General features: G+C 33.6%; 11 protein-coding genes across 11 annotated transcripts; 8 read left to right on the forward strand and 3 right to left on the reverse strand.

Annotated features, from left to right (window-relative positions):
• Nucleotides 1-220: 220 nt before the first annotated feature.
• NAEGRDRAFT_32161 (uncharacterized protein) lies at nucleotides 221-1,257 on the reverse strand (the record flags this gene model as incomplete). The annotated part of the gene is made up of 4 exons (XM_002679307.1): nucleotides 221-516; nucleotides 560-1,021; nucleotides 1,086-1,166; nucleotides 1,221-1,257. Coding segments are annotated over 4 exons (876 nt in total), but the record flags the coding sequence as incomplete, so codon positions are not given.
• Nucleotides 1,258-1,603: 346 nt separating this feature from the next.
• On the forward strand, nucleotides 1,604-2,685 carry NAEGRDRAFT_79086 (hydrolase). Its single transcript, XM_002679183.1, has 7 exons — nucleotides 1,604-1,825; nucleotides 1,874-1,910; nucleotides 1,964-2,029; nucleotides 2,081-2,236; nucleotides 2,283-2,292; nucleotides 2,337-2,431; nucleotides 2,471-2,685. Exons 1-7 carry the CDS (start codon nucleotides 1,634-1,636, stop codon nucleotides 2,665-2,667), a joined length of 753 nt encoding a protein of 250 aa, XP_002679229.1. The 5' UTR covers nucleotides 1,604-1,633; the 3' UTR covers nucleotides 2,668-2,685.
• NAEGRDRAFT_65485 (uncharacterized protein) lies at nucleotides 2,677-4,416 on the reverse strand (the record flags this gene model as incomplete). The annotated part of the gene is made up of 1 exon (XM_002679308.1): nucleotides 2,677-4,416. One exon carries the CDS (start codon nucleotides 4,414-4,416, stop codon nucleotides 2,677-2,679), a length of 1,740 nt encoding a protein of 579 aa, XP_002679354.1.
• A 134-nt stretch (nucleotides 4,417-4,550) lies between these two features.
• Nucleotides 4,551-5,370, forward strand: NAEGRDRAFT_65486 (uncharacterized protein; the record flags this gene model as incomplete). Its single annotated transcript, XM_002679184.1, has 2 exons — nucleotides 4,551-4,598; nucleotides 4,675-5,370. 2 exons carry the CDS (start codon nucleotides 4,551-4,553, stop codon nucleotides 5,368-5,370), a joined length of 744 nt encoding a protein of 247 aa, XP_002679230.1.
• Nucleotides 5,371-5,701: 331 nt separating this feature from the next.
• On the forward strand, nucleotides 5,702-7,694 carry NAEGRDRAFT_65487 (uncharacterized protein; the record flags this gene model as incomplete). The annotated part of the gene is made up of 2 exons (XM_002679185.1): nucleotides 5,702-6,032; nucleotides 6,625-7,694. The coding sequence occupies 2 exons, from the start codon at nucleotides 5,702-5,704 to the stop codon at nucleotides 7,692-7,694; spliced, it is 1,401 nt and encodes a 466-aa protein (XP_002679231.1).
• Nucleotides 7,695-7,882: 188 nt separating this feature from the next.
• Nucleotides 7,883-10,639, forward strand: NAEGRDRAFT_47729 (uncharacterized protein; the record flags this gene model as incomplete). The annotated part of the gene is made up of 3 exons (XM_002679186.1): nucleotides 7,883-7,970; nucleotides 8,238-8,527; nucleotides 8,927-10,639. 3 exons carry the CDS (start codon nucleotides 7,883-7,885, stop codon nucleotides 10,637-10,639), a joined length of 2,091 nt encoding a protein of 696 aa, XP_002679232.1.
• Nucleotides 10,640-11,014: 375 nt separating this feature from the next.
• NAEGRDRAFT_47730 (BRCT domain-containing protein) lies at nucleotides 11,015-12,999 on the forward strand (the record flags this gene model as incomplete). The annotated part of the gene is made up of 2 exons (XM_002679187.1): nucleotides 11,015-12,877; nucleotides 12,946-12,999. The coding sequence occupies 2 exons, from the start codon at nucleotides 11,015-11,017 to the stop codon at nucleotides 12,997-12,999; spliced, it is 1,917 nt and encodes a 638-aa protein (XP_002679233.1).
• A 184-nt stretch (nucleotides 13,000-13,183) lies between these two features.
• Nucleotides 13,184-14,827, reverse strand: NAEGRDRAFT_47731 (uncharacterized protein; the record flags this gene model as incomplete). Its single annotated transcript, XM_002679309.1, has 1 exon — nucleotides 13,184-14,827. The coding sequence occupies one exon, from the start codon at nucleotides 14,825-14,827 to the stop codon at nucleotides 13,184-13,186; it is 1,644 nt and encodes a 547-aa protein (XP_002679355.1).
• A 542-nt stretch (nucleotides 14,828-15,369) lies between these two features.
• On the forward strand, nucleotides 15,370-15,771 carry NAEGRDRAFT_65491 (uncharacterized protein; the record flags this gene model as incomplete). Its single annotated transcript, XM_002679188.1, has 1 exon — nucleotides 15,370-15,771. One exon carries the CDS (start codon nucleotides 15,370-15,372, stop codon nucleotides 15,769-15,771), a length of 402 nt encoding a protein of 133 aa, XP_002679234.1.
• Nucleotides 15,772-15,952: 181 nt separating this feature from the next.
• Nucleotides 15,953-17,110, forward strand: NAEGRDRAFT_65492 (uncharacterized protein; the record flags this gene model as incomplete). The annotated part of the gene is made up of 1 exon (XM_002679189.1): nucleotides 15,953-17,110. The coding sequence occupies one exon, from the start codon at nucleotides 15,953-15,955 to the stop codon at nucleotides 17,108-17,110; it is 1,158 nt and encodes a 385-aa protein (XP_002679235.1).
• A 480-nt stretch (nucleotides 17,111-17,590) lies between these two features.
• On the forward strand, nucleotides 17,591-18,940 carry NAEGRDRAFT_65493 (uncharacterized protein; the record flags this gene model as incomplete). The annotated part of the gene is made up of 1 exon (XM_002679190.1): nucleotides 17,591-18,940. One exon carries the CDS (start codon nucleotides 17,591-17,593, stop codon nucleotides 18,938-18,940), a length of 1,350 nt encoding a protein of 449 aa, XP_002679236.1.
• Between the last annotated feature and the right edge of the window lie 130 nt (nucleotides 18,941-19,070).

The raw sequence follows: 19,070 nt of genomic DNA on the forward strand, positions 1-19,070 counted from the left end.
TTTCACTAGCTTGAATTGGTCGAGTTATTATCTTCTTTTTTCTACTATTTACAGAATTTTGTTCGGAATAAGTTATTGTGGATGGTTGGTTTGTTTGTTGGTGCACTAGATTTCCCTTGCTTCCAAAAGTTTGAAGAGATGGTTTTTGGACTCCTCTTTCCTGAGGAAGATCTTGAGTTGATTCTTGGGTAGTAGGACTTAATACTGGTTCGTTCTTTTCTAAACCCTCAAAGAACTTGTGGTTCATGCAATCTTCTGCTGTAAATCGATCCTTTGGATCAATTTTCAGACAACCTTTCATAAAAGCTAGCCCTGTTTTAGAGACCTTACCCAAAAACCTTCGTTCCAATCCCTCACAAGCAGTCATATCTGGAAACTTGTATCCATTAAACATTGGATTTTTAAAAAACATCTTAGTCTGTTCCTTCGTCAGTGGACCTAGCAGTTTTTGTATCAAATATAACTGATCTATTTCAGATTGTCCAGGGAAAATGGGCCTCCCAGTCAATAGCTCAGCTACAAATATTTAAAATTAATTGAAATAATGATAACAACTTACCCATAATACACCCTATTGCCCATATATCAACTTCTGGTCCGTAATGTTTACATCCCAGTAGGAGGGAAGGACATCTATACCACCTAGTTGCTATATAGTCAGTAAATTCAGTATCTTTCTTTGGTATTGTTCTCGCAAATCCAAAGTCAATAAGTTTAAGGTGTTTGTTACTATTAACCATGATATTCTCGAGTTTGATATCTCTGTGTATTATTCTATTTTGATGACAATAAGCGATAGCTCTCACCAACTGATGCATATATGTTTTAACTAAGTCCTCACTAAATCCATCAGGCTGCAGTGATAAGTGTTCCAACATATTCATTTCAAAGAATTCAAATACTAGATGAAGTTTTCCTCTTTTTCGGAAGACATCTTTTAACGTTATAATATTATCGTGCTTTAAAATCCTCAATAATTTAACTTCTCGCATTGTAGTTTTCTTTACTACCTCATCCTTTTCTATTTAATTTCAATGATATGTTGAAATTTTGGTGATATTGGTCTACTTAGTACTGAAACTTACGATCATTTTCCTTGAATTGCTTGATAGCAACATAGTCTCCCGTCTCCTTATCTCTACATTTTAATACCACTCCATACGTTCCTATAATAATTAAGTTAGAAAAACAACATCATCCTCAAACAATAAATTCCTTACCTTCTCCGATTTTATCAATCACTTCATATCGATTCATTTTTTACAGTTTTAGGCGCGAACAATCCAACGAACCCTAAAATTGCTTGGGAAGATTTGCAAACCGTCGACAGAGATTTTGCTCTTTTTTTTCTTATGAAACGATTGTCACTAAACATTATTTAGAAAGCATTAGAAAAGCTTTCAAAATTACTAGAATTGAAACTAGAGACTGATTTAAGGTTGGCGTATTGCCTCAACACTCAAATATTCAATGTTTTCCAATAAGAATTGTCTTTCAATTTGGATCTAAGATATCTCACCCTCATGATCTTGGAAATTGTACAGGTTCCCTTTTCCAAACACGCTCATCAAATATAATAAATAATAATAAAAAATAGCTCTAACAGAGTACGAGGAGAATTTTAGAGAAGAAAATGGGTAATGTCGTTGCTTCGTATGTGTTTGCTCCACCAAAACCTACCTATGATGAATCATATCCTTATCCTGTTACATTCTTGACTACAAAGTCAAAGAAGATGATTCCTTGTTATTTCATGAAGGCTAACAAGGATACAACAACGACAATTATCTATTCTCACGGTAATGCTGCAGATATTGGTGCGATGGTATGTTTATTATTTAGTAGTAACTAATTTTGAAATGGAATATAATAGTATGATTTTTTGGTTGTTTTAAGAGATCATTTGAATGGTAGGTTATGACGATGATTGGATAATATATAATGATGGAATAATATTATTCAGTTAATGTATTGCATTATGAATATGTTGGATATGGTCTTGCAAATCAATACCAACCTTCGGAAAGTGGTACGTAGTTTCAACTGAAATGAACTTGATGTACTAACCTTGTCACAACAGACACCTATGAAAGTGCTGAAGCTGCTTATGAGTTTTTGACAAAAGCACAAAATATTCCTCCTAAGGATATTGTAATTTTCGGAACATCCGTTGGCAGTGGGCCATCATGCTACCTAGCAAGTAAATATCCAGTGAGAGGATTAATTTTGGAATGTCGTAAGTAATTGTGATTTATTTTGTTTTATTTAATGTCAATATTAAGCATTCGTTTCGTAAGTATTAAGATGAATTATCAATGCCAATTTATAATTAATAGTATTTGCCGTATTGTATCAACATCTGTATTTTTGAGGCCAGTGGACATGTTTGTTAATGTTAATAGAATTCCTAATGTAAATGCTCCTGTAATTAGTAAGTTTATTGGAATTCAGTAATATCTAATACAAGAAGTATTCCATGGTACTAAAGATGATGTTGTACCTTATGAACATGGTAAAACATTATTTGAAAATGTACAAAAAAAGTATCAATATAAGTTTATTACTTTGGAAGGAGGATCTCATCATGATATCATTGAAAGATTGACCCTTAAGACATATATTCAAACATTGAAAACCTATCTTCTCAGTCTGAGTGTTGACAAGTAAATAAATTATTTATTCTTCATCTGAATTCAAGTTGATATATTTGTCAACCACAGACTCTGAGAATTGTTTTTCAACGAATTCTTTCATTGGTGACATGAGAGGAGCCTTAACAATAACATTTTTGCCACTGGTTGGGTGTTGGAAAACTATTTTGTACAAATGGAAGAATATCTTATTTACATTAAGGTTTTTGGACAAACCAATTGGAATTCTATTGTCTACTTGATCAAAGTAAGGGAAATCACCTAACATGGGAATGCCATTTGTTGCCAGATGTGAACGAACTTGTTGGACTGAACCTGATGGGATGGACACTGTAGCAAGAGCAATCCTGTTATCCTCATTGAGTTCTAGAACATTGACGACTGTCTTGATATTTCTCAATACTTTAGTGCTAGGAAGTTCATGGGTACCAGCTCTTTGTAATACCTGAACATTATACTCTGGGTGCATTACAAATTTGAGATCTCCTTCTAGGGTAAGAGTGGTATTTTTGGTTGCCTTTTCATACTTTTCTTTCAACATTTCATGTTCCTTTCTCATATCCTTCCATCCACCAGATAAATCCAATGTTTCATGTTCCTCTCCCATTCCTTCAAGAAGATCTAATTCTTCATCTCCATCCTCTTCCATATCACCATAGTCATCAACAAATAATTCCTCAGCTTCTCCAAGATTAAGATCAGCAAACCTGTCAGGTTTCTTTGAAACTCCAAACGAAGATAAAATATCTTTTTCAGAAAGGTTTGATCCCTCTTCATCATCAGTTGTTTCCTCATCTTCATCAAATTCCTCCTTCAAATGATAAAAGGGATTCAATTTCTTCTTTAAGCTATTAATGTTTGGCACAGCACAAACTGTTATATATTGTTTTTGTAAGTTGGTATTTGGCAAAAATTGTTCACTCAATTTTTGGATTGAATGTGAGTTTTTCCCACAAATAAGAACTCCTGACATTTGTGACTCCATTCTGTGGGCTAAATTAATATTCAGTGGCAATGTGTTTGTGGTTTGCTTGCTCTTTTTCTTTGATTTTTCTTTTTCTTTTTCTTTAGAAAGTACATAATTTCTAATTGCATAAATCATCGTCTCAGATTCTGGTTTAGATTTGCTTGAATGAACAGCATACCCAACAGGTTTGTTAACTACTATAACATCCTTGTCTTCATACAGTACATGAATAGGAGCTATTGGTCCATCATACATTTCAACATGTTTCATTGGTGTGAGATTTGCTGAAAATGGTCTATTCTCTAAATAAATTTCAATTTGGAGTCCTTTCAATATATCAGTAAATTTAATAAACTTATTATCTTCATTCAATTTCTTATTATTTGCTTTCACATATCCATTTGATAATAAAAATTGAGCATACTCTCTGCTGATAGGTACTGTTTGACTCAATAGTTTATCAACTCTAATTTTCTCTGACAAAATTGGTGAATCTTCTTCCACATCCTCTGTATTTAATACTGAAAATTTAACAGATTTTTTCCTTCCTTCAATCACATCCTTTTCCGAACACTCCAAATACTTGGTTTTTAAAATTGAAAACACATCCACACCCTTCTTTTTCCTTCTCAAAGATGACGAATAATTATTAACTCTCCACTCTGATAGTCCATGTTGTAAGAATCGATAATGATTATATTTTTGTACGGTAGTAGTGGTAGCCCATTGTTGATGATGTTGAAGAGTTGTGTGCCCTCTGAAAAGCTTGAGAGTTTTATGAAGAGACCTTCCTAGCATTTTTTCTTTTCAAATTCTTTCATGATGATTGCTACTAAATGCAAAGAGAAACAAGGCTTTGTTTTTGAAATTACACAATTCTCTTCTTTGAAGCTTATTAATACTTTTGGCGGTATTTTCCAATCAGAAAAAAAATGGAAAGAAGAGAGCAAGTGTTTTCATCGATTGAGTGGTTGAGGGAGGTAAGTTGACTTGATTTACAGTATTGGGGTGGAGAGGAGAATTTAGAGTTTCATATCATTGGCTAAATATAAGGAGGAATCAGAGAAACATTCCATCAGAGATGAAGTGGAAAAAGAATACAAGGAAAAAGTAAAGGCTTTGGAAAATACTATTGAGGAATTGAAGAAGAGACTTGACGATAAGAATAATGAAATTGATAAATGTGTTGTCTCTTCTAATAGGATGATCGAGACAGAATTGGAGAATCAAAAGCTTAGGGAAGAGAATAATCTATTGATGGGAAAGCAATCAGAGTATGATAGGGAAATTAAATCAGTGTTGGAATTTTATGAGAGACGATTCATAACAGTGAATGAAGATGTTGAAGCTAAACTTTTACATTTCGAGAATAACGTTATTGCTCCACTGATGAATAATGTATCACAAGCCGAAACTAGCCTCAAGAAGGCACTCTCTGTCGGTCACAAATTGAGATCAGAGAGGAATGACCTTAGACAAAGATGTTCTCAACTCCTCTCACAATTGAGAAGCAGAACAGAGGAGTTGGATAAGCTCCAAATGGATCACGATCAAATTCAAACAAGAAATGAAGAGAATTTGCAAAAGGTCAAAATGCAATACGAGCAAAAGATGCTGCAACTCAATACCAAGATTAATGCTGAGAGAACCTCATACTCCTCAAGTGGCCAAACTGCAATTGAAATGTATAAGAAGAAATTGCAAGCGGCTGAGCTACAGATTAAAGAGCTTAAAAAGGGTCAAAAGAAATAAATGCACACCATCAACAAAGTAAAACAATTCCAAACAAGGTGATATTAATTGGATTACGATAAAAATCTCAATAGTGTTTTAAAGAAACTACCACCAGACAATCATTTTCCTCTTTGAGATCCTCTCCATTTTGTTAACAGATTGGGTCCTGAATTGTATCTGTCGACTGTTGTCAGATACCCATGTGGACAAGTATCCGACAGGTTTGGAAAAATAAAAAAGGTAATATTACAAATTTAACATCTTTGCAAATTGACAGCTCCATAACCGAGCCCTCAAAAATCCAAATTTCATGAAGATACTGCAAGCAATTGCTCAATAGGATAAAAAAATGTCTAATAATCAACACGATCCTTCCACAAGCAACATTGAAAATCAAACCAAAGACCCACTCCAACATGAAGTTGCATCAACACAACAACCCAGTGTGAGCACGAGTTTAAACTCTCAAAGAAGAGAAACAGAACAGTTGGAAGTCATGCAATTCTTAGAGATGGAAGATGTCCTCTCAAAGATGGATAAACAAATAGAATTCAACCACTCAACTCTACCTCAGCAGCAACAGCAAACATTTAACAACACTTCATCGCAAAATAATTCACACAGACATAGTAAAACAGTTCAACAACAAGAAAACCAAACAACAATACCCATTCAGAAAGGTAGAAAAAAGGAATTTGTAATATCAACCAGGTGTGGACAGATTCAATTGACTTTCGAGAGGGTACTTTCGTTTTTAATAATGATTCTCACCATATCCATACTATTAGTAATGAGCATTCTTTCCACTGGTATTGTAAGTTTCCAGAAAGCGTTTACGCCAAAAGTTAACTTCAAGTCAAGTCGTCTAAAGTCATTTTAAGTCGAAAAAAAAAGTCAATTTACTGGCAACAAAATCGATTCAAAGTCGATTCACAGACAACTGGCAATCAACTACAATCGATTCAAAGTCGATCCAATTCTTGTTTTAATTGCTTGCACTGCAGTGGAACTATTATCAAATAGACTTCTAAAGAACTTGGAGAGAAATAAAGGCTAAAGTAAGAAGAATTGACACCAAATTATGCAAATATATCAAAAGAAAATAAATTGAGTTAATTCTTCTTTCAACTGCAGGTTGGTGTTAGTTGATTTGGGGATCAATCAAAAGTCGTCTGTTTTTAACGTCATCCAAAATCAAGTCAGGTCGCACCAAGTCGATCAAAAAAGTTAATTTTTTGCGTAAACGCTTTCTGGAAACTTACAATACTATAGTAATCCAATCCAAGACAGAGGATACTTGCTATCAACATGTTGCTTCATTACTGGTCAACTTGAACGATATCAAAGTTAGTTTTGATATCATGCTAGGCAGTTCACTTTCAAAACAACGATTACTTTCTGAGGTTAACAGTACAATGAAAGTGGTGAGCAAAGAATTGGATGCTCTGATATTGGACATTCCATCGTACAATAAGGTCAATAACTTATCTAGAGAATCAATCATACCAATGCTGAGGAAGAATTTCAATGATTTTCAAACTGTTCAAACCATAATGTTCAATAATGTTGTGAATAATGTTAAAGATTTCAACTTTTACAAGTTCAATTACCTTACTCAACTGCAAATACTTGTTAATAGCTTGGGAGATCCATTAATTATTGCTGATAGAGCTGCGTATAATGAAGATGTGTACATGAATTATAGTGCCGGTGTTAATTTAATTCTAGTTTCGATTACATTACTAATCATTGTTCCAGTAATGGTAATTGTTTTAATTATTACTATTGGAAGAGATAATTTATTTATGGATAAGTTGAAAAAAGCAGATGCACATGTTATTATAGAGGTAATGGAAGATGATCGCTTACATATTTTATTTAAGGAATTCTGCAAACTAAATAATCAATATTCTAAAGTTCTATTTTTGGAGAAGGTAATGTTGTACAAGGAACAATGTGAGAAAGTTTATGATTTGCATGATCAAATCGAATCTCTATCAGATGTTTCAGGAGGTGAAGCTAGTAAAAGTCTCAGCCATGAGGTTGACATTTTGGAAGCAAAGAAATTCGAATTGGCATTCGAAATCATAACTGAATTCCTTGATAATGACAGTGAATCATTCTTGGGAGTGAAATTACTAGGTGGTAAAAGAGATATTGAAAAAGTTAAAAAGACTTTTGATGAAAAATCAATGAATTTACCAGACAAACTTTTCAAATCACTCCAAACTAATGTCGCAGTTTACTTGTTACAAACCCACAAACTATTCCAAGCTCAACAACGGAGAAATAGAGAAGAACGTAAAAAGAATCGTCTGCTAAAACTTCAAAAACACAAATAAATTCTCAATCCTCAATTCCAACATTCAAAATTAATAAAATTTAAAAAAGAATTAAATTTAAAAATCAATCAAAAAAAGAATAAAAAATGGTTCTTTACAAACTCGGAACAACAACCAGCATTTTGAATTTTAAAACAGCCTTGTTCACTAGAATGAAACAATTCTATGATAGGGCTGTTAGATTCGATATGACAACACCACCAACAACATTACTCTATAAATCTTCATCATCTTCTGTTCGTAATTGGACATTAATCACTGATACAATTTTCGGAGGTAAATCCGATTGTGAATTGAGTAAAACATCAAATGGAACATGTATATTTAAAGGACAATTATATACTCTGACTAATGGTAGAAAAATTTTACCATCATTTGCTAGAATGTGGTTTGTGGTAGGTATTATTTCCTTCAATTTATCAAATTAATCAAATATTAATTATTACTGTAATGATTACGAATATTTCTAATTTTTAATAATAATTATAAATTTTCATGATTGATTAAATATTTAGTATCCTATTTACCATTTGGATTTATCAGATTATGAAAATGGTGGAATTAAGATTAAATATCAAACAGATAGACCTGAGGATTTCCAATTTCATTTTGAATTCAATCATTTTGTTGATGATGTCTTTTTCTATGCACCAATTACACCTGAAAGAGATTATTCACAACAAGGAGATGCCATCTTTTTCAATGGATCTAAAGGATATCAAACTGACAAGATTAGAACATTCCAAGAAACAGATGAAGATGGTAGAGTTTGGACTGTCTCTACAATTCCATTCACAAGTTTTTATGTCAACTCTATGGGAGATGAAACAAGAGTGAGTGCTATCAGAAAGGCAAAACAAACAACAAGTGCTCAAGTTTTTGATATTGTTTCAATAGGACTTGGTATTAGTTCACTGAAAGAGGGATCTTTTTCATTTGAATTAAAATCTATTGAAGCTTTTGTTGAAACTGACGCTTCTGATGTACCAAATAGTACTTCTCTTTCATCCACACCAGATATTTCTCAACCAATTTCATCTTCAGATACTCAATCCATTCGTTCTTCCATTTACCACTCGAACTCACAATAAAACATGTGGAGAGAAAAATTAAAAAAAACGCGCCAATATTAAACCAAGGCTTTTTTTTGAAATCAAAAAGGAACGTTGGATTACCAATAATTTGGTCAATTTATATATTTGTCATCATTGAACAAACAATAATCATCACAGGATTCCGAGGAATTGGAGATGAAGGATCTAATAGAAAAAATTAAACTCAAGAAGATGAATAGTCAACAGAGTCAATCATCGGAGATGATCGATTTGAACAAAGAGGATGAAGAACAAGAACCAATATTTACTACTTTATCACCAACAAAAGATGTAGAGGCTTCTTCTGAATTAAAGAGAAAATCACGAGATGAAGTTGAAGTGGATCACTCCAAGAGACAAAGAAGAGGACACTTTACTATTGATTGTCTTCATATTATTTGTGAATTTTTACCACCACAAAAACTTGGAACAATTATGCTTGTTTGTAAGGATTGGGATGATTTACTCAAGACCAATTATTATTTCTGGTATTGCCTGTATAAGAGAATGTTTTTTGAAGATTTAAACATTAAGAGAGAAAATATTTCAGAATATGATTTCATGAAGGCATTCAAAACAAGATATTCCTTTGTTTTGAAGTACTCAGTGGGTTCGTCTCTGTCTAGATTTTTGGTTGAGCAAGATAATCTTGTAGAAAAGGCATATAGATCAGAAGAAAGTGATACTGCAATTGGCTTATTGTCTAAATGTATTGCTTCACAGAATGTACTTCGTAGATACTTTGATTTGCAACGAAAGCAAGTAGATTGTTCAGTTTCAAGTATCAAATTTTTGAAAGATATTGAAGATGTAAAAGAAGGAAGAAATAATGCCAAGTATTTGATAACAATTTTCCTTGAAAGAAGTGTTGATTTGACTGACGATGATAGTGATGATGATTTATTGGAAACTAATTTCACTAGGCATGATATTGGAGCTTTGGATAATATCATTAATCAATTCAAGAGGTTTAAAAAATCAAGAAATAGCATCGTTGTAACAAACTTCCTTAAATTTGGAACAGAAGATGAAGCTAGCCAAAAAATTGACTTTATTATAATTAGCTCTCTAGGACACCATATTTCGTTTACAGCAGATATTGAAACAAGAGTTTTAGATGAAACATATTTGGACTCTGGAAGAATTAAGGTATTTGGTAAAATTGCTGAAGAAAAAACTTCACAATTTCTGTTTGAGGTTTTGTTTGATGGTGAAACTGAAAGATCTAAATTCAATTTTAATCACGAATTCACTGAACGTTGTCTTAAGGAGCTTGGGTTGAAAGATATCAATCCAAGAACACTTTTGTATTTTATTACTAGACTAGTTGATTCTGATATTGATCCTCAGTTCTTCCTTAGAATTCAACTTGGAATTATTAATTATAGCGAATTCAACTCAACTAAGCCTTACGAAAGAGAGGGAGAAGATGCATATGTTCAAAATCTATCAGATGAAGAAGAAGAGGAAGAAGAAGGCGAGGAAGAATTGACTGAGGAAGAAAGAAGATTTGTAGTCGAATCTGATGAAGAAGTGGAAGAAGAGGCCCCACCTGAGGAAGATATTACTATTCTAAGTTCTGGAGATGAGATGGAGGATGACGAAGAGGAAGAAGAACAAGAGGAACCAAGCAGGGGTCCAACTAGGAAGGTTATCGAAGACGATGTGGAAGAAGTGGATGTAGATGATGACAAAGAGGAAGAGGAAGAGGAAAAGGTTGGAACTTTTTCTCCAACAATTGATTTAAATGAAAATTCTGAAGAAAATGATACATCTACATCTGAAAATACTGAAAATAAGGAAGGAGGCACAAGTGATAAACCAGTTGAATTGGATTTTGATGACGAATAAATCCTCAAATATTGTAAATTTTGCCCGCCAAAATATTTCAAGTCAAACAAGGAAAACAAAAAGAAGAACGTTTTCTAAAATAAATATTATTAAAAAAATAAAATGAAAGCCAACTTGAGTGTGATCAAGTTATCGGATGATTCACTCCAAACATCTACTCATCCACTTTCTAATATATTTAATGATAATGACACTAAATTCGAAACAAGTATATCCTGTAAACATGTTTATATTTATTTAAATATTAATGATGATAACTTTAAAATTGATAAAATTATTGTCAAGAATAATGGAGCCAATGTAATTGAAGTTTTCGGATTGGAGAAAGGATCGTTTGATGATAGTAATGGATCATGTATTCTACCATCAAGTTCCATGTTAAAATTTCATGAAACAAAAAGTAGGACCAAACTTAATGAACTTTATGTTTTCGATAAGAAACAATTGAATCGTGCAGCTCTTGTGAGACAAGATGAAAAAGATTTTAAAGGATGGAAGAAACTTTCTGTTAAAATTACACAAACATTTGGTGATTATCCTTTCGGATTGCAATACTTTGCCCTTGAGAGTGAATCATCATCATCAGCAAAAACAGATGAATCGAACAAAATGTCTGATGAATGTTCTACACCATTAATTATAAGAGGATCCACTTTGGATATTCCTTTCCTTTCCGATGATGATGAACCTATGATAAGTGGACAAGATCAATTAGAGGAAGCTAGAAAAATGGCAAAAACCAAATTGACCTTATCACCAGCATTGAATATTACTCCAGATCTTGGATCTTCTTCTTCAACACCTTCCAAACCTAAGAAAAGAACCTTACCAAGTGGTATTGCTGCTAAACCTCAAAAGACTCAAAAGAAGAATGATTTAAGTGATGACAGTGAAAAATCAGATAAGGAAACTAAAAAGAAAACTAAAAAGCCAGCAGCCAAGACAGACAAAAAACGACCAAAATTTAAATCTATTAGTGACGATGATGACGATAAGGCATCTGCCAGTGATAGCTCATCTAAAAAGAAAAAGACAACTAAGAAAGCTGATGCTAAAAAGCCAACCAAAAGAAAAACAACCAAAAAGAAAAAGACATTGGACGATCCATCAGATACAGACGATGAAGAAGAATTAATTGATAATGCAAGTGATGCTGATGAAAATGGAAATTTGGCAGGTTTTGTTGTCAGTAACAAAACAGTCATCAAAGATAATAAGAAACTTCAGGATGGTCCAGTTTGTACAAATAAGACTGATGTTTTACAAGGATGTATTATAGCTATTAGTGGTATTCAGAATCCAAAGAGAACAGAAATTAGAGAGGCTGCCATGGCTATTGGTGCAAAATATAGACCTCAATATACAGCTGACACTACTCACTTAATTGCTGCCTTTGTTGATGATAGAAATGAAAAGAGTAAGCAAGCAAAGAAAGCTGGTGCATTCATTGTAAATGCAGAATGGGTTTTTGATTGTGAAAAGAATTCCAGGAGAATGAATGAAAGTAAATATTCTATGCTGAAGGATGAAAGTGAAGACGAGATTGAAGGTTCTGATGAGGAATATCAATTATCTTCTTCAAGTGATGATCTATTGGGAGATGGTGAGGATAGAGAATATCGTCCAAAAAGAAAAAAGAGAAAGGTAGTAGAAAAGAAGACCAGATCTGTGAAAAAGGAAAGTGACGACGAAACTAATGATGATGGAAACGAAAGCGATAAATCGCTAGGAAAAAGTAATAGCCAAAGTTTAGCTCCACCTCCAATTGTAAAATCAGAAAAGAAGGAAAATAGTCAAGTTAAATCCGAAGTAAATTCTGATGAACAGCAGGTAGTGGCTGATATTCCAATTAAGGTTGAAGAACTCAAAGTTAAGGAAGAAGAGAGCAAACCAATAGCTCAAGACTGTGCCATGGAAGATGATATTCTTTCCTCGTCTGATGAACAAGAAGTTTTAAGATTGAAGAGTTTTTATGACAGTGGAAATTATTCGAAATCTTTTTCTGATTTTATTGTTGAGGATATATTTGCCTTAGCTTACCAAACAGCACAGGATGGAGAGCTTTTTGACTACTTTGACAAGTGGTCACTTAAAACACCAAGTCCAAAGTTTATTAGAATGATTGCAAGATCATCCGTTGAAGGTCCAGAGGAAGTAGTCAAACAGTTGGATGAATGCAGAGATAATATTTTAAAATATATTGAGGTCAACTTTGCCTCTAAAAAACCTAAAACAGATGTAAAGATTGATGGACCTTCAAAAGCACTTCCATCCTTCTTTGCGGGGTGTGTATTCTTTATTGATAGGGCAGTCAAAGGCAAACAAGAACTCACAAGGTATATCATTTCTTACGGAGGTGAGATTGCGACCAACTTTGAGGAAAGGAAAAATGATATAACACATGTACTTGTAAGCTCTGAGTATGAGGGCAATATTGCATATAATGATAAGGTAGTAGTGGACTTTAAATTTGTTTTGCACAGTCATAAGAGACAGAGAAAATTGAATGAGGAAGCTTATTCTGCTGATTATTAAATAAATAATTTATGATCTTTCGAAAAGTAATCTTTGACCTCTGACCTTTTCATTAATTTCTCCTTCATCATAAACAAGAGCACCATTAACGAAAGTCTTTTTGACTTTTGACTTGAATGTATGACCTTCAAATGGAGACCATCCACACTTGTACAAAATGTTACTCTTATCAACAGTCCATGGGTCATCTAAATCAACCAAAACCAGATCAGCCTTAAATCCCTTTCTAATAAAACCTCTCTTTTCAATTTGGAAAACAATGGCAGGATTGTGACACATCTTTTCCACAATCTTTTCCAAGCTAATTTTTCCTTGATGATAAAAATCGAGCATGGCAACTAGGCTGTGTTGAACAAGTGGACCACCAGATGCTGCTTTGAAGTAACTACTTGTCTTTTCACTGATTGTGTGAGGGGCGTGATCTGTAGCAATGACATCTAAACGATCATCCAATAGAGCTTTCCACAATCCTTCTCTATCTTGTTCAGTCTTTACAGATGGATTCCATTTAATAAATGCTCCCTTAGTTTCATAATCCTTATCACTGAACCACAAGTGGTGAATACAAACTTCAGATGTAATTCTCTTCTTTGCAAGAGGTGTTTCATTGTCGAATAAATGAGTTTCTCTTTCAGTGGAAATGTGGAAAATATGCAAACGAGTATTGTGCTTTTTAGCCAAAGAAACAGCATATGAGGATGAAAGATAACATGCTTCAGCACTTCTAATATCTGGATGGCATCTAATTGGAACATCTTCACCATACTTTTCCTTATGAATTTTAGAATTTTCACGAATTGTCTTTTCATCTTCACAGTGAGCAGCAATCAATAATTTAGTTTTAGAAAAGATATCATCCAATACCTTAGGATCATCCACTAACATATTTCCAGTACTACTTCCCAAGAATAACTTAATTCCAGCAACATTTCTACCATTGGTCTTTAAAATTTCATCCAAATTTGTCAAAGTACCTCCAAGCATGAATGAATAATTAATTAGTGACGAATTCTGTGCAATTTGGAATTTTTGCTCTAATAATTCTTGTGTGGTAGTTTGAGGATTAGTATTTGGTTGTTCAATAAATGTTGTGACACCTCCAGCAGCTGCAGCTCTAGATTCAGTAAAGATATTAGCTTTGTGAGTCAATCCAGGTTCTCGGAAGTGCACTTGATCATCAATTACACCAGGAAGTAAATGTAAACCAGTTCCATTAATAAACTTATCATATTCTCGATCTGCCATAATATTACTCAATTTATCTTGGTCATTCTCTTGATGTAAAATCATTTTAATTTTTTCTCCTTCAATAAGTACTGATCCTAAGAACATTTCATTATCATTCACAATAGTAGCATTATAAATTAAAGTTTTAGTCCTATCTCTATTTGAAACACTATCCAATCTCATATATAATCTAACAAGAACAGCAATAACTACAAAGTACAATGGTACTTTGAGCCAAGCAGGTCTTTTGTCCTTTCTCCTTCTCGTTGTAGAAGTTGTTGTCGATTCCGAAGCATCTTCTCCCTTATTCCCCTGAGAACGTCTATTTTTCAATACATTGTCTGCAACAGTGGTGAAACTTGCCTTCTCATCCTTCTCGTCTCCAGTGTTGTTGGATGATGATGAGGTTATCTTCTTATCGGTCATTTTTTTCTTCTTTCTTTTCAAAACCTTCATACAAAATTTGAGTAAGCCTAGTAACCCTGACCAATTGAGTTGGTGGGTACTTGTAAAAAAGACATATTATTTCTTTATGGCTTGCAATATGAGGCATCTCTCAAAAGTTTAATTCTATAATAATGAAAATTAAATTAAAATTGAAAAAAATGTTTCTTCTGGATGGAGTGCCTTCCATTGATCAATACAAGGAGGGTTTACCGACTGGTTGTGAGGCCACAGCTGCTGCACAGGCTTTACAATATTTGGGAGTGAAAGTGAGTGCAATGCAAGTGGTGCAAATGCTCAAGAGAGAACCATTCATGTTTTCTTTCGGAAATACAATTGGAAATGATGAAAATAAATTGAATAGATTTGGTGGAAATCCGAATAGAGCATTTGTTGGTGATCCATTGAGTGCATCTGTTGGAATGGGGTAATTATTTGATGATATTTAAAGCTTAGGTATTTTACAATAATTATTCACATTGGAAAGAGTTTATGAAAAACCAGTGAGAGAGTTGGTGAATGGAATGTTTATTCCAATGATGATGAAAAGACCAATTGATGATAGACAAATTATTGGAGTTAAAGAATTGTCTCAATCATCGCTTGATTATATACTTGATTATTTGGAAAGAACCAAAGTACCGATTGTTATTTGGACAACTCTGAAACAAAGAGAGCCATTCTTTGTGGAAGAAGAAGTGTGGTATGATTATTTAGATAGAAATTGTATCATTAAATGGAAGAGTCCAGAACATTGTGTCACTTTGGTCGGATTCACAAATGAAAATGTCATTGTCAATGATCCAGATACAGGCAAACAAGAACATTATGATAGGAAGATATTCGAGAAGAGATTTATTGAGATGGGCTCCATGGCCTTCTCTTTTACAATTGATGAGGGAGATAAGTGTCTTAATGATTATTGAGATTAAATTTACGCATACATCTCAGTGCCACTGATCATGCAGTGATTCTCAATATCAACGGTGTTATCTTTATCCAAATTCACGGACTAATAAGGAGATAGATTAACAAGGACCAAATACTTCCCGCCAAATAAACTACCGTTAATCGCTACAAACAGTTTAAAAAATTCAATAATAAAAAATGTCTCTAAACAAAAAGAATGTTTCCTATCCGGTAGGCAACAGATCACTATCAGCTTTAGCCTCTAATCGTAAATTTTTCGGAAAACATCTTGATGAGAATGGAAATATGCCATCAGCTGGGGCAAAAACTAGGCCGAGAGATCTTAATGATACGCTGTACAGAACAAATCCCAACCTTAAAAAGAGTGATTTTTCTGCAGAAAAGATACAAAAACTTCAAATCAGAAAGAGAGAATCTAGGATAACAGAACGACCAATACAAGAGGAATTGGAGCACAAAAAACAAGTTTCCGAGAAGTTTAGCTACTTTGTAAATACACGACCTTGCTTCTCTTATTCATTTCACCCTGACGTCAATGAATATGCCAAACAAAATGAGACAATTTTCTCAACAAGTATTGGAATGAATTGGAAGATCAATGAAAAATCGAGGCATGAATTGGAAAATTCAAAACCAAAACATATCGAGGATTGTAGAAAAGAAAAGGAACTAGAGAGAATGTTTTACTTTAAATCACTTGACAAAGTACCTAAGAGAGATGAATCTGAACATCAGAATAAGGTGAAGATTGATAGATTTACCACATCTCCTGATAGGAAAGAAGTGGCGGCAAGAAAACAGTCAACTAGAGATAATTTATTACACCATAGATACTTACCTATCAATGGACCAACCAACGTAACATCAACCGAAGGCAGATTTAACGACTCCCTTAAACAATTCTTCCCTTTCGAACCAAAACTTAGATACGGTAAAACAGAGTTCAAAGACACTGATAATATTCATATACCAGAAGAAACGTCCCCTCTATTTTGTTCTGAAGCTGATAGATTAGTCAACAAAATAGTCGATGCAGATATATTCCAAAACGACGTGTATGCTGATTTAAGGAGGAAAAACATGGCAATTACGAAATCAAGAGCAGATAGAAGAAGACAAAGCGAGCATGATGTGCGAGAGAATGCTCAGAAATTGGAAGATTTGAGTGAGCAGAAGAAACTAGCAAGGGAATCTGCCATTCGAACACTGAAAGAAAAGTACATTCAGGTTGTCCATGATAATGACCCAGCTCATGGGTATAACTTTTGTTCTGGTGAAAGACACGAACTAGTACAATCGAAAAATATTGGTTATCAAAGTTGTTTTCAAGAATAAGTTTAACAATGTTTGGCAATACGACTGAACTGATCATCTAAATATTGTGTGTTAACTTCGCACATCATCTATGGCTCAACAACTTTGTAAATAAAAATGAGCAATCCAATGTTTTACTGTATCTGAAATGAAAATAATATTTCAGTTTACCTTTCTGCTGGTTTAAAAGAAACGAATTCATCACCATGAAATCACTGTTATTTTTGTTGTATTCATTCATCTGGTATTTCATTTGTTGTTCCAATTCCTCACTTGCCAATTTCTATACAACCTAATTGTATCCTGGGATTCCAAAGCTTGTTAATAAAAGTGCTTTTCCTTGTTCTTCCGGAAATCTGCATCACTTGGACGACCAAATTAATAATTCACTGAGGTGATTTTCAAGTTCCAAACCATTTTAGAAGCAGTATTTACCAGCTACGATTACTGTAGTCTATTTCACTTGAAAAATCAACACTCATACAGCATTAAAAAAACACCATGAAGCGTTCCTTAATATCCAGTACTTACCTCGAAGGAGTATCATCAGCTGTATTGTTGCTGTTGGTTTCTTTCACATGTTGTTTATTTGCTACAACACTTAATGCAGCTGTTTTGCCAAATAGACAATACAAAGTTGATGCGCAAGGATCTAGAAGGGCTCCCTTCTCTGCAACACATAATGATTATGCTCAACCAATTACTCCAGTAGTCAGTACCTTTGAATACACACCCATGGCTATGATTTATCACAGTGGATGGAACAGGTTCTTGTTGGGTACTCTTAAACTTGAGCCTCATCCAGGATTTGCCACTGAGACCTTCTTTTCTGGAATGATCACTGTTGACGCTCTAACTGGAAAGGTTGCGAATGGGGGATTTCAATTGGAGAAGGGATATTCTCTTTCGGCTCCTGTCTTGTTGAGTACTAAGGGGTATTTATATGTTCCTTTATGTTTTAAGTATTGCTTCGTGAGCATTGTTAATACTTTGGATTGGTCCCTTTCTTGGTCCAATGTTGAATCACATGCAACTTCAGTTCTTGTTGAAAGTGTCAAATGTTACATTTATCTTCAACAAAAGAGTATGAAATGTTTAGATATGGATAATCTTGCCACAGTCAAGTGGACAATAACTATTCCTGAATATAGTTATAGTACTGGTTCCCTTTTGTTGGTGAATGAAAATAATGAGGAAATTGTCTATTATAACGGTGTAAAGAGTATTTCAAAAGTGTCTCCAAAACAAGCCAAAATTCTTACAACAGTTGAACCTGGATATGTTCAATCAATAGCACATACTGGATTATCATCTTTTGTGGTAGCAATTGTTAAAACACAAGATGGTTTAGATGCATTCGGTATTGTTCATGTTGATTCTGGAAAATCCAGTTTTTCAAATGGTATTGGAACACTAACAACATATTTATACCCATCAGTAACATGTATTGAAAATCCTCAACCTAATACTTACATTTTCAAATCGTTAGCTTATTTGACAGTTCCTGTCAATGGATCACCTACTAAAATACTGTACCACTTCTCAACAACTGTAACCATTGCAAAGGATGGTGTTGTTTCGATTGCAACACCACAATTATTCAAACTTAATGAATTGAAATCTAAAACAGTTTCATTTGCATCTGTTTCAAAAGATAATTGTCAAGTTGTTTTATACAGAAATGGAATGTATAGCAAGTTGGATCTTCACTCTGGAACCTTTATGATGAATGTTGGATCTGTAACTAAAGGCGAGTCATTTAATGATTTAATGTTAGGTGCTGATAATGGAAGAGTTTATACCATTGTTGGAAATGCTAAAACATATCTTGAATCTATTATATTAAACTAGTCAATAAACCCAACAATAATTAGTTGATTTCATTCATAAAATATTTCCCACATCATGATCCTTGATTGAAAATGATAATAATACTAATAGGAATGTTCATCAACATGTTGTGATTTGTAATAATAATAAA

The sequence above is a fragment of the Naegleria gruberi genome, assembly GCF_000004985.1.
Source record: "Naegleria gruberi genomic scaffold NAEGRscaffold_14, whole genome shotgun sequence".
Lineage (NCBI taxonomy): Eukaryota > Heterolobosea > Eutetramitea > Acrasida > Naegleriidae > Naegleria > Naegleria gruberi.

Excerpts from the sequence above, each read along its gene's own strand:
- NAEGRDRAFT_79086 (XM_002679183.1), top strand. The coding sequence starts at position 1,634 with ATGGGTAATGTCGTTGCTTCGTATGTGTTTGCTCCACCAAAACCTACC. Across the intron at positions 1,826-1,873 it reads CTGCAGATATTGGTGCGATG|TATGATTTTTTGGTTGTTTT; the intron begins GTATGTTTATTA and ends GGAATATAATAG. Across the intron at positions 1,911-1,963 it reads TTTAAGAGATCATTTGAATG|TTAATGTATTGCATTATGAA; the intron begins GTAGGTTATGAC and ends AATATTATTCAG.